Source organism: Aptenodytes patagonicus, chromosome 16 (assembly GCF_965638725.1).
Source record: "Aptenodytes patagonicus chromosome 16, bAptPat1.pri.cur, whole genome shotgun sequence".
Taxonomy (NCBI): Eukaryota; Metazoa; Chordata; class Aves; order Sphenisciformes; family Spheniscidae; genus Aptenodytes; species Aptenodytes patagonicus.
In genome coordinates, this window is record NC_134964.1 from 7,781,927 (window position 1) to 7,795,267 (window position 13,341).

The window sequence follows — 13,341 nt, forward strand, 5'->3', positions numbered from 1 at the left end:
GGAGCGGAGCACCAGCTCTGCCCCAGCACGATGGGGTCCCAGCACGTGTGTCCCCAGTGCCCGACGGCTGCTCCGCCTGCACCCCACAGCAGGCAAAGCGCTGGCCTGAGCCACTCTTCCCCCAGGCCGGGGCTGGGAGTCACCCCGCTCCTCAACCCGCTCCCACACCCCGACCGTGGCCCGGACAAGGACTGGGCTGAGCCCAATCTCACAGACCCTCAGGGCAGCCGAGACCCCCCGGCCGGCCAGCGAGGATCTCACCCCTGTTTTCCACTGGGGTGTAGCTGAACAGGGAGCCAGGGCGCAGCCTGCGGTGCGAGCCAGCTGGCGCAGCCCACAGAACGGCCGGTTCAGTCAGGGGCGAATCCCCGACCTGCCCAACAGCAGCAGCAGCCGTTACCTCCGATCAGGAAGGGAAGAGCCCTGGTTCTGGCTGGAGAGCTGCAGCGGAGCAGCCTCTGCACAGGAGCAGACGAGCAGCAGCAGCGAAGGTTTGCCTGGACCCGCCGGGAGGGAGGTGTCCATTCCCCAGACCCTGGGGAGTGTCACCAGCCAGGCCGGGGTCACAGCAACAGGCTTTTCACCACAGCCACCGTTCTGCCGCCAGCCGGCAAGGCAAGACAGACGTTACCTTCCTAGAGAGGAAGCATCTTCCTTCTTGCCAAAAAGGGCAGCAGAAGTTTGGGATGACTCCCGCACCCTCCAGGGCCGCCCTTTCCTCTCCTCCGGCTGCAGAACTGTTCCTCGCAGAACACGGCCCCGCTGCTGGAGAAGAGCAGGGTGAGCGCTGGCACCCCAGTGAAGGGAGAACCCAGAGCACAACGTGGAGCGCAGCGACCGAGGCTGGGAGCAGCAAGGACCGACCGGCCCTTCCTTGCCCTCCCGCATCCCTCCCGGGCAGGAGCGTCTGGGTCTCAGCAGTGGCCTTGGGGCTGCAAGGGACGGGGGGGCAGGATGGGCAGACACCCGTGCTCAACGCGGCACAGGGATGGGACTGCCGTTCCTGCCCCGGGGCCCCGGAGGGGCTCCAGCTACAGCGGGAGAGGAGGCGCCGAGTTCTCCAGTCCCCTCCAGCCCGGGGCTCGGCAGGGAGCGTTCCCACACAGATGGGCGTCTTGGCTCTCGTCACAGATGACGCACGAATATATTCTATGAATATTCTCTTCTATTCATTCATTCAATGTCAGTATGCGAACACAGGCTCTGGGATTAACAACTACGCAGCTGTGAGACCCCAAGCTCCACAGCTGATCTGTCCCCACTGCAGCCCCTCCAGGCAGCAGGACAGACCCACCGTGGCTGCTTGCCGACGCTGCTTTGGCGTCGCAATACACCAAGCCATCAGCAGAAGAATTCAGGTCACCTCCTCCCTCCATACCCACCATGGTTACGCCCGCCGAACTGCTGAGACACTCACCTTCCCAGTGCAAATTCTGCTGCAATTCTAGAGTCCAGAAAGCATAAAACCCCAGAACACAGCAAAGCAAAGACCCCCTCACACAGTCTAGTTCGATTTTCTAGTGAATTCAGCAAAAACCTCCCACAGTGAGAACAAATGGCTTCTAGCCAGAGTGACCCCTAACCCCTGCATCAAAACAAACCCAACGTGCCCCAGAGCTCAGGCTGGGCTGCCCAAGGGCAATGAGCTCGTTCTCGGGCCACAGTGGCCTCTCCCCGGCTCCCACCGGAGCTCCTGGGAAAAGCCGCTGTTGAAGAGAGTCTCCAGCCAGGGGCCTGGCCCCTTTCTGCTACCCGGGCTCAAGCCCCAAAGAGACCAACACACAACTCCTCTTAAACATTTTATTAATGATCAGCAACAAAAGTTTACAACAGAGAGGACAACAGAACCGGCGTGGAAGGACGGTCCAGCACAGTGCAGGGAGCGGCCCAGGACACCCACCACAGCACCCTGGAATGTAAAAGGCAGAAAGGGGCTCAGCCCAGCACCCGACCTCCTCAGGCCCTGCAGCTCCCCGCAGGGGCACGCGTGCTGCATGTCAGCCCTCAGAAAACAGCCGTGAAATTTCAGTTGACAAGGTCCCTCCCTTAGGTAACCCGTCAGGCACAAGGTGGACTCCGGCGGCAGCAGCAAGCAGGGCTCCGAGCAGCACCGGGTCCTGCTGCCTCGCGACAGGAAGAGCCTTTGGCAAAAGAGCCCCCAGGGTTCCTATGCCTCGTGCGGAGAAATCCCTCAACCTGCCAGGGAAACCGCAGAACCGATGGTCCCTGTGCCACCAGCCACCCGCCCCTCTCAGCAGCTGCCGCGCCACTGCCTGTTACTGGAGCAGCAAACGATTCGCTGGCACCAGCCACAGCGGAGAGAGGCTTTATCCAACTAAACCCAAAGTAGCTTCGGGTCTGGTATTTGTGCAGAGGCAGCAGCCGAGAAGAGGCAGCGTGGCGAACCCCAGAGCACAGGGCCCGTCGGCACCTCCAGCAGCCGGCACACCGATGGCCCAGCGTCCCTAACCAAAAGCTTGCAGGAGGAACTGCGGGTGCCGTATCCCTTCCCCGGGGAGGCCGTTCTCGCCAGTCTGTTCAGCCGCCCCCACCACCGCCTGAAGGGCTGCTCTGGAACGCAGACTCCGGTCAGGACAGCCGAACCTGGAGGGGCAGAGGGGGCCTGGGCAGCTGCTCCATTTCCCTCCTACTAAAAGCCAGAAATGGCAGAAGGTAAAAGCACATCAACATGTTAAAACATTAGTTATAATTAAAACAGTTTTGGGGTTTTTTTTTTTCTTTTGTCAAATCTCCTCCTGGGAAAGGGGACGGGGGCTGATTAACGGCGGAAGAACTAGGCAGCAGGATCCCGACTTGTTATGTCTGCATAATTAGTGCAGGAGGAGCTAGGACAGAAGAGGGTAGGACAGCACATCCTGCATGCCAGCAGCGGTGTCCCCGTTCAGGGGTCCCCTCTCGAAGAGCTGTCTGCTCCTCAAGAAGGTGAGGCTGCAGCGCTCTGCGGCCAAAACCAGGACACCCACGCATCGTCTCTCTGCTGGCCTAGTGCTTCTCCTCTTCCAGTCTCTTCATGGCCTCCAACACAGCCAGCTCTTTTGCTTCCTTCTTCTGGTTTCTAGCTTCAAACTCCAGCCTGCATCAATCACAAAATGCCATGAGATTCTCATCCATCCATATCTCTAGTAGACTAAAAGCACCTGGAGCAGGGGAGCACTGCCTTCTCCTACGCTGCTTTGTTCCGAGAGTACTTCAGAAACCTCACCAGTAACCCCCAGACTCCTCTTCGAGAGCCAGCACCCACAGCTCCCCACGACTGTTACCATCACTCCAAAGTCCTAGGCTCCCACGCTGGCCCAACACTACTTATTTCTCCCCCTGCGGAAGATGCTGCTGTTCCATGCTTGGTCTGTGCTGGGACAGACCACTTAGTGCCGTAATACCAAAAGCAAATTTACCACTGACCTGAGCCAAGGCCACTGAAGGTGAAGGGCTCAGGCCTAAAAGAGCAAAGGTCTGAAAGAAGCAACATGCTAAATCCCCAAGAATACAGCAAGGAAATGTTATCATTAATAGAGGAGGAGGAAAAATAATAAAACTGCTGTGAAGCACATTCTGACACAGTAGAGCTTAGCTGTTCCTTTTCCTGTACGGTCCAGTACATCCACATTTCAGCAGCCTGCCCAAGCTGTGGAAGATGAAGGACCAGTTCACTATCACCTTCGATAACCCCTTCTCTTCCTGTTTGATCCCATTAATTAGCCCTCAGACAAGCTGGACGGAACAGTATGCGACAGAACTGGGAGATGAAGAAAGCCAACCTGTTCTTGATGATTCTTTGCACAATTAAATCCGTGGTGAGATTGCTGCCACTGTCCACCAGCTGGAAAATGCCGCGTCTCTTCGGTTCCTGTGAACAAACACAGCAGACTCGGCTGTGAAAAACAGGCAGGACCTCTGGGTTTACAGCTCAGCAGTGAAAGCTGAGCAGAAGTCGCGGCAGGTCCTGTGGGCACCCAGCCAGGTGCGACACAAAACTGTCTCCTAGGAGGCAGAATAAAAAACTGCTGAAAGCAAAGCTTCACGTGTATGGGAGCTGAGCAAGGCTGCCCGGGACTGGCATAGAGCAAAGATTACAGGATTTCTCATTCTGCCACGAAGGCATCAGAAACAGGCGAAACAAAACAGTGACTAAAAGAATGGAGCTGCTGTGAATGATTTACGGGCTCTGCTCCAAGTAGCTACCCTCAGGGGTGGATGAAAACCAGCATCACCTGCCAAGGACTTGCTTGGGTAGCATCCTCTGCGATACAAATTCTCAGCTCAGGAACACGAACAAAGCCCTGCTGTATTTATCAAATGCTGACAAAGAAGCACGGACAAGAGCAGCTAGTAGCTCACCTCGTACGGATCAGAACCATCCTTGTCTGGCACCACCTCGGTCATCCCATGACACACAAGTGTTACCTGGAGAAGGACACAAAGTCGCTGCCGAGATCCAAAAGATGACAGGGACTTTCCCTGCCACTGCACTCGCTGCAGCATAGCCTGGAGATCAGCAAAGCCACCCCTCCTGCACCAGGCTTGGCAGTGCATCTGGAGCTCCCTGTAATCCTGCCGAGTGGGACCACCTCTCTTCTACACCCCTGTGTTTTCCTGCACCACTTCAGCTCCCTAAGCACATCACACACCAACATCTTCATGCACATCTATACGCAAAGACTCTCACCCTGAAGTGATCCAGCAGATCAGCAGTGACAGCGTAGGGGGCTCCAATCACCACTTCCGAGACATACTAGAAAAGAAACCAGGTAAAGAGTCCAGATTTGAGGAGAAAAAATAAAAAGAAAAGAAAAAAGAACCAAACCAGAGGCCAGCCTGCTTCCTAAACAGACTTGAGCAGGTCATCTGGTTATAGAGTTAGGAACTCAAATAAGGGAACAAGAAAGTGGTTTTAGCAGTCACTGCTTGTCACACAGCATCTTTTTGTTCCACTAAAGAATATGCTTTCTGGTAGTGTCTATATAGCAAATCCAACAGTTAATTGCTCAGAGCACACGTTTCTGGGCCTCCCCACATTTCTTTCCCAGGAATCTTCTCCCCTGCTACAGGGAGCGGAGAGTTTTCTACAAGAACCCAGCTGTAGAGCAGAGCAGCACTCTGCAAGGCATCCTGCCTTTTCACTGCCGGTGGAACAGAGGCGGATGGGTTCAACAGCTCAGGTTAGCCAGGACGAGAGAGGAGCCTAGTGGTTCCTCCCGAGAGCACACAAGCACCTCTGGCAGCCTAAAGTGATCAGTCTTGTCTTTGCCTTCTCAGCGCACACCAAAGAACTCATGCAAGATTGTTGGCTACAGGTGAACACCACCCAGCTCCAGGCAATTTCTGGAACAGCGCAGAGGCACCTAAGCTACAGGCACTTACCCTACAGGCCAAGACACTGAGTGTTCTCTCATGGATGTTCATGATGGGATAGTTCTTCCCTTTGTAGCGATTTACTTCCTAAGGCAAAGCACCAGGCACAATTAGAAGAGAGCCAAAGCAACCCCCTTTTCCTCTCACTTTCTCCCAACATGAAAATCCTGTATTGGCCAATACATCCCTTTCCTGTCTTCCAGAGCACAGCCTGCTTGTTTCAGAAAGAACAGGTGCCAAGCTGCTCTGTCTTTGGACAACGTTATATACGGACCTGATCAAAGTGCAGCCCAGCAATGATGTAGGGTTTCTCTGCCAGCTGGTGAACCTTCTCCAGGAAATCCACATGCCCAATATCTGTAGACCTGCTTAAGGAATTGAAGCTAACATGGAAAATAGGGAAAGACAGACAGAAACGGATGCATTGAAAAACCACAGCGGGAGACAGGAATCCCAAGGATTTTATTTTTGCATTACATGTCGCCTATGTCCTAAGAACAGTTGCCTCCTTCCTCCTCAGGCTCCACAGGTTCTGGGCAAAAGCCAGACATCTTTTCAGCTCCACCTTACATGGACTCAACTTTGCCTCTGTCCAGAATTTCTACCTGTTTCGGGTGTTCTGGCACAACGCCTCAAAGACTGTCCCAGGGATGAAGTGTCTGCTCCAGATGCCCTGTGCAGTCACTTGGTCTATGACAGCCAGTCCTCAAGAGGGACTAGAGCGTGATCACTACAGTGCGGAGAGTATCCGACCGCCTTCCTGAAATCCTCCAACAGCCACAAATCTCTCTAGAGAGGAGCTGTAGCTCCTTTCTCAGTGTCCTGTGACTAAGAAACTGCCAGTAAGAACTCCTGCCTCCTCCCCTCACGTGCACACCTACAGAAAAGGAAAAAAAAAAAAAAAAGAAGGGGTAAATATCCTAGTCTGGTGCCTCAAAACATGAAAACATCAAACAAAAAGACCAACGCTACTTTCTTGACAAAACAGAGTCAAGGATACGGAATAGGTCGAAGGCTCCAGCCACGTAGATGATAGTGTCTCCTGGCTGCGGTTCCTTCCCTGATGCAAACTGGATGATCTTCTGAGATGTCTGTAGGAACTGCGAGACGCCAGTCCAGGGGCTGTGACCTTTTGGCCCCTGGGAAAACACACACCACGCACGTTTCCTTTTCAGGCTCCAGGAAGGGGTTTGGACAACACACAGAATGCGGCTGCAGACAATTTGCTAGCAAGTGTCACAACTCTGAGCAGCTTGGACTTTTCACATTCCTGGCACCGAATATTTGTGCAATCTCACAAAAGCCCTTTTTGCTCTGTCAAACACAGTCTAAATCATCCCCTCAACAGCCAGCTAAGGAGATGCCGAGAAGAAAGCTCAGGAAGGAGGAAGGCAACAGGGCGGTCTCGGATTTCCAGGAGAGGCAAGGCTTACTAAGGGAGACAACACGCAACCTACCTACGCTCTTCTCAAGCCTTAAGGCAGCCTACCCATTCACCTAGCCGATGGCATGCCAAGCCGGGAAGGGATCAACCCAGAGCTCCAGCAAGGGCCAGAGCCCAGCGCCGGTGAAACCGAAGACGGAGCTTTATCCCCGCCATGTGGCAGTTTTGGAAACAGCCACCGAGTCACCCGCTCCGGCCCTGCTTGGCTCCCCTAAAGCTAGCTGCTCTACAAGACTTGAAAGAACAATGACAACTCAACCGAGATGCGGGCAAGCCATACAAACGGCAGCAGGCAGAAGGGGGGCAGCTGACAGGGCTCATGCAGGGTACCTGGTGCCCAGATATTCTCCTCAGATCCAAGCACCAGGTAACAGCCATGCTGGAGCAACAGGCCCCGTAAAGCCTGCTCAAAAAACCCAACACGGTGGAGAACAAAGAGGATGATTCAGCCTGGTCAGCAAACCCCCTGTGAGTAAAAAAGACTTACTCAAGCTGTAGGTCCAGGTGCTCGTTAGTCAGGGACAATCCAACACCCAGGAAAAAAAAAAAGGGGCTGACAGCTCTTTAGAGGTAGCCCAAGATGTGAGCTGGACACGACGGCAGAGAACCCCAGGAGGACCGCTCTGCTGCTTGAATTCCGCAGTACAGCACGCTAACTACGTGCCTGCTACATAAACGCTTCCCAGAGCTAACGCCAACACCTTTAAAAACATGAGCACTAAAAGGAGCATCCACAGAGGCTGTCCCTAGGCTGGAACTGCCGGCACTTGGGTCCCAAAGGAAGCGGCAATAAAGAATTTACAAGCAAGCCAGAAAAATAGCAAAGGCTCGATGGGCGCAGCAGCTCTACGGCACTGCTGAAGGACAGTTCACTCGCTGGCCCTGTGCGGCCACACCTGCTTATTTCACTGACTACAGTGGCTACTTTGCGGGGGCAGCAGACATTTACTGAGGTTACTACTAAACGTGGGGGAAAAAAACAAGCCTGCAACACAGGCCAGAAAGCACATTTGGAATCCTTCTTAGACAGGACAACAACCAGACGTCCACAACCAGAACTCACATTACCTTCCCAAAGTTGTCAGTGTGCTTCCGATAGTCTAGGTCCTCATCCTGAAGGGAGATAAAGAGTCAAAATGTTTAAGCACTCACATAGCTCATCCAACCAAGAACATGCTTGTGTGTGGCAGAAGTGCTGGGAAGTCCAGGCTCAGACTGCACACCACTGATCCCTGGCACTGAATGCTGACAAACTGGTTAATATCTAAACCAGAGTCATGTCCCAGCATAAGTCAGATGAAACGCGTCCTTATCTGATCCCAGCCTGGCACCACACAGTGACAGTGGATCTTGCCCAACCTGCAGACCTGATAGCGTTGCATACCTACGTCCTCCCTCAACTACGCAAGCCCCTAACAGGACAGCGTCCCTCCTTCTTCCAAAGACACTCCACTAGAGACAGGCTCAGATCTCTGCAGACAGCTAGTAGCACGGTGCCAGATCTTGGTGTGAACTTATGTATTACGGCTAAGCCAATCTAACAGCTCAGTGCACTGAAAGATCTCCCTCTACCCCTGAATTCTCTTGTGGGTCCCTTGTCTTGTCCCTGCTGTTATCTAGGTGATTCCGTTCACTGGATTGCTTGTTTACCAAGTCAATTCAACTCATTAACCAACATAAAACTACTTCCTTTATCTTCCTTTGGTTAGGTTAGCTATCTACCAGGTAGTGAGCTGAGGAGACTCAAGAAAGGTCTGATAAGAGACAGCAGAAGGTAGAAGCACGCAGATCAGTGGGAAGGAAGAGGGCTTTCCAATTCTGGCAGCACTGGGCTGATAGACCAATGTGGCTGCACTATGTAGTTTCACCCTCGGAGAAGCCATAGCCTAGCCTGTAGTTCCCATAATGTTCCCAAAGCCCACACCAATCACGAGGGATCGAAGCTTTTATCCCCCCACATCTTTCCAAAGCAGCATGGGCTGAGATCACACTGTGATCCCAGACGGGCTTAAGCAAACATAAGCAGGGTGTTTTGCTGCCGCTGCCCGTAATCAGCTTGCCAGTTCTCCGTGCACCTAGGAGCCAGACCCAGGAACTCCACTGCCATTTGGGACAGTAAAAGGGAAGAGCTGGCATATGCCCCGGACTCCAAACTCCCACCCAAAGCCCTCTGACTCACTATGTTGCTGTGGTGAGCCTTAGTCATGAGCAGCATGCGGCCAACGAGGTCGGTAGTGGACACACCTTGGGTGCGTTTGCATTCCCTGCAGGGAGACAAGCAAAGGATAAAGCAGAAGCCACGGGAGCATATGCCTCTTTCTCTTCCCACCATTGCCACAGGAACACCTGTGACACCTGATAAATCCAAACCAGGGACCGTCCTGAGAAAGCCTTCCTTCTACCTACTCTTGATATAAAGTTAGGGTCCATTTGCTGAGCATCTTCTTCACGCCACAGCAACTGCTCATATGAGGAAAACTTACCCTGCACAGACTTCGCAACAGAGCCAACACCCAGTGAGGCTTCAAGACCAGAACTAATATCTGCCAGGAACAGGGAGGCCCCACACATCAGTTGCTAGTCCGCGACGCCTCCCGGCAGCCAAAACGGTGGGAGCAACTGAAGCTCTGACACACGTTACAGCAAAACTAAAGTGTGACCTGAAGGTAGCTGTGTTTCATCTGACCTCCCTTCAGGACACGAACTCCCAGAAACTCTGCCCAGAACAGGATAAGAAGGTAAGAAGCGACGGGTTACCTGTATCGCCCTGCTGTCTTCACTTCTTCATAGGTATCCTTGCCATCTATCGTTAAGGTGATGTCATCTGCAGAGAGAGAAAAGCCTCAGAACTGCGCCCCAAGCCTTCCTGCACAAAAGCGGTTCTAGAATGACAGTAGTAGCTGAACAGGTCCAGCACATAAGCCAGGCCTGAACTCCTGCAATCCAAATCTCTGTGCGTACACATGGAATACATCCTGCATCCCATGGAAATAATCAGGGGTTTGCAAGACTACCCTATCTGTGGAGACAAGCATATTCCGGGATGCTAAACACCATAACCGTCTGGTCCGCTGTTTTTTAGATAGTCCAGAAAATCTGAGCTGGCTGCCCTTGCAGTGAATCCAGCAGCAAGCATGACTGAATTATTGTCTGAATGACAATAAACAGCTACCATCAGTCTCAGTATTAAAAAGCACCTTAACCTTAAGTTCTCTAGGACTGGTTTTAGCCGCTGCTTCATGTTACAGCTTTTCCAGTCAATTAAACAGTCCTCCAACAGCCAGCTCTTCCCCTCAGTGATGGCACTTCTACAGTGACACCAAGCTACCCTTCTACAGGGTTAATTCCGGTTCATCTTTGACATGGTTCCCAACTCACTCTACAAAAACACCTCTCACCTACTTTTAGCGGTAGTATAAAATCTTCACAGGTGAAAAGCTAAGCTGGCTTTCGTTTGGCAAAACAGCCAGTTCACAGCGCAGGCGGCTGGCAGCTCACGAGTGCTCTCCCTCACAGTCGGGTGGCCGGCTCAGGGAAGCTGAGGAGTTCTTCTCAAACCCCACACCCTCACCTCAGGGCACAGGGACAGGGGAAGAGAACAGACTGCAAGCACAGCTCTGCGTGCCAGGAGAGAGGCAGAAACAGCGGGTCTGCTGTCCGTCACCCTCCCAGTTAAGCTCAGCTATTTCAAAACTTATCTTTTGCATAAACACAGCCTGGCAAAACCGCAGCGTGCAAGGGTATTATTCAGGTAGAAGTACTGAATGATTTGGCAGAGGGGATAAATGCAGGGAAACTGGAGCAAAGGCCATGAGCGCTTCTCTGTTGCCATAATCCCTCACCAAGTCTAATAAAGGGGTCACATAACCCAAACACACATTCAGGACGGGCAATTAAGTCAATGAGGAATTTGATAATCACCCTGTCCACGTGAAAAAGTGTATCTATCTCACAGAAGATTAATGATTTATTTACATTCAGTGAAATACTTGGCTTATCGATAGCAGGTGGCCGGGATCAGATGAGGAAGGATACATGAAATGAGTGCAAAGACTACTCCTGATTAAACCAACAAAATACCTTCAGAGGAGTAGGGAGGAGGGGCCGAGGCTGAATGAACAGGAGCAGCAGTCCCAGGGAGGGACAGAGTACACAAGCTCTGTTTCCTCAGAACACTGGTTCTCTTCAGTGACTATAAACTGAAAAGCGTTCATCGCAAGAACTAGGTCTCTGACCACACGGTCAGCTAAGCCCTTGAACAGCTTATCAGCTGGATAAAGAGAGAGAAGCTTTTCAGATCTGATCTCATCCCAGGATAAGCAGATATAAACATGATTGTATTTCTGCACACTTACCTTTTTAACAGCGTTTTTCACATTTAAGTTTTTGTAAATTATTATTTCCCCCATGCACAAATTTCTGCTGGTGCTAAGGGCAACCTCAAGATAATTGTCAGACAACGCATTTCACCTTCTAAGTGAAAGGGATGCTTAAAACCAAGGGATCTGGACACTTAGGGTGCCTAGCGCACAGACGTATTTCTCCAGAATACCAGAACAGGAGTAGCCATACTGCCCGGCGCAGGTGTTGGTAAGGCAGACCTCGGTGCACAAGGTATCCTCTGATGGCCAGCGCTAGCCAGAATGTTCCTCGGTTTGCAGCAGGGAAACCAAGAACACGCAAGCCCCGGAGGGCCTGTGTTAATAGAACCATTGCCTCAGAATACCACTCACCACCGTGCACACAGAAGTCACAGCTATATTTGTCCAAGGTTTCCAGTGTGGTGACATAGGGAGCTCCTGGAGCAATCTCATCCACCCACTTGATGGCTTGCACCATTTTGTACCTCTCCTCCTGTGTAAAGACAGGGGGGCCCTTGTGCTTGGCAATCTCCTCTGGGCAAGAAACAGAAAAACCCAGTTAGAAGCACATACTACAGCTATGAAGAGTCTCACCTACAGGAGCCTCACTCATTTCGTGGGTAGATGAACTTCACTGCGGGCCTAAACTCTGCTTGGAATTGATCTGTGGTAGAGAAGGAAGCCCCAACTAGATCAGAAAATATTTTAATTCAGTTGCATTTCCTAAGTGCGTAACAAGGGCCCTGGAACTCACTCAGAAGGCAAAAGGTGTCAGTGCCTCCCTGTACCCAAGTACTTCCTACTGGGGAGACTACCTGGGCCTCCCGGCAGCCCCCGAGGGGAAACTCCCCTTTTAAACAATAGCTTCATGCTACGCTCGGTTCATGCTAGAAAATATGCATCCATAAACCAATTTAAAATCCATCTTCACAGGCAAGAACTAGTTCCTAGCATTTAACTTTCAGATGGGCTTGAAACGAGTTTTCTCCACACAGCAATTTGTTTTGGAATATCAGTTCTGCAGTTTCCACCAGCAAAACCAGACTGATTTTCAACTGGTTCAATTGTTGTTACAGCACAGAATACAGATCACCCCTCAAACGAAGCCTGCGAGCTCTGAACTACCTAACCCTCACTCCGGAAAGCGTGAAAGGGGTGACTCCACTCCCTTACCCAGGGAAGTAAGGGTTCTTCTTTTGGAGGGTAAGTAAGGGTACTTCTCTTTTGGAGGCTGCTGCTCCTTGAGCAGATGCAGGAAGAAGCCTGCTTTGTATCAGGATATCTCCGTTCTCTCGGGGCTAACGTTGCTGGGCGATTCTAGAGGCAGGAAGAGGTGAAAAGCTGAGAAAACCTCTTACCATCTGTGTGGACTCCAACAATCAGATAATCTCCCATGGCCCGAGCCTGGCGTAGCTGGTTCGAGTGGCCATAGTGCACCATGTCATAGCTGGAAAGACAACGGCCCCGGTTCAGTCTGGGGACAGAAGGGTGCACTTTGCTGGGAAGTTGCAGGAGGTGACCTTCCCCCTTTGCAGCCTCAGTGGGAGACCTTCCCCACGGGCTCGAAGGTTTAAAGTCTCTCTGCTATCTGTTACTATACAGCGACTGACGCGTTTACCGCTAGTTCATCGGGGGAAGGCGGCAGCGCTCCGTCACGCTGCAATAAACCTGCCCCAGGCGAGGCCGGGTCGCCCCCCCGACTCCGGGGCAGCCCCGGGAGCTCGGGACGACCCCGCCGGCAGCCCGGGCAAGATAAGATGGCCCGGCCCGGCCCGGCGGCTTCGCCGAGGCCCGTGCGGCAGCGAAGCCCGAGGGCGCTCCCGGCTCCGGAGCGGTCACGTCCCGCTGCCGCACTCACCGGGGCTACGCGACAGCTCGGGGGCGGGGGGGGGGGAACGGACCCGCTCGCTCTCCCGCGGGAACCAGCCCCGGGGCCCAGCCGCGCCGCGGTCACAGAGGAGCCGGAGGCACCAGCGCAGCCAACACCGTTTATTTCTCCTGGTGACGCGACAGCCCGCCCGGCCCGGCCCGGCCCCGCCGCCCGCCCCACTCACCATCCGTCGCACCAGACGCGCACGGGCCGGTGCGCCGCCGCGCCCCCCGCCGCGGGGCCGCCGCCGCCCGCCGCCGCCCCGTTGCGCAGCATGGCCGCGCTGTCACCGG

The 13,341-nt window shown here is 53.2% G+C and overlaps 1 protein-coding gene across 3 annotated transcripts; it reads right to left on the minus strand.

The window, feature by feature from the left end:
- Positions 1-1,786: 1,786 nt before the first annotated feature.
- Positions 1,787-13,304, minus strand: PCYT2 (phosphate cytidylyltransferase 2, ethanolamine). 3 transcript variants are annotated; one of them, XM_076353925.1, is made up of 13 exons: positions 13,233-13,304; positions 12,537-12,625; positions 11,551-11,712; positions 9,575-9,641; positions 8,997-9,081; positions 7,886-7,930; positions 6,374-6,512; positions 5,648-5,730; positions 5,383-5,460; positions 4,688-4,753; positions 4,360-4,425; positions 3,780-3,868; positions 1,787-3,094 (listed from the first exon to the last, which is right to left on the minus strand). In XM_076353925.1, exons 2-13 carry the CDS (start codon positions 12,616-12,618, stop codon positions 3,004-3,006), a joined length of 1,053 nt encoding a protein of 350 aa, XP_076210040.1. In that variant the 5' UTR covers positions 12,619-12,625; positions 13,233-13,304; the 3' UTR covers positions 1,787-3,003. The 3 variants fall into 3 exon arrangements, with proteins under 3 accessions (XP_076210040.1, XP_076210041.1, XP_076210042.1); XM_076353926.1 differs by lacking the exon at positions 5,383-5,460; XM_076353927.1 differs by lacking the exon at positions 11,551-11,712 and having other exon boundaries at positions 13,233-13,283.
- Between the last annotated feature and the right edge of the window lie 37 nt (positions 13,305-13,341).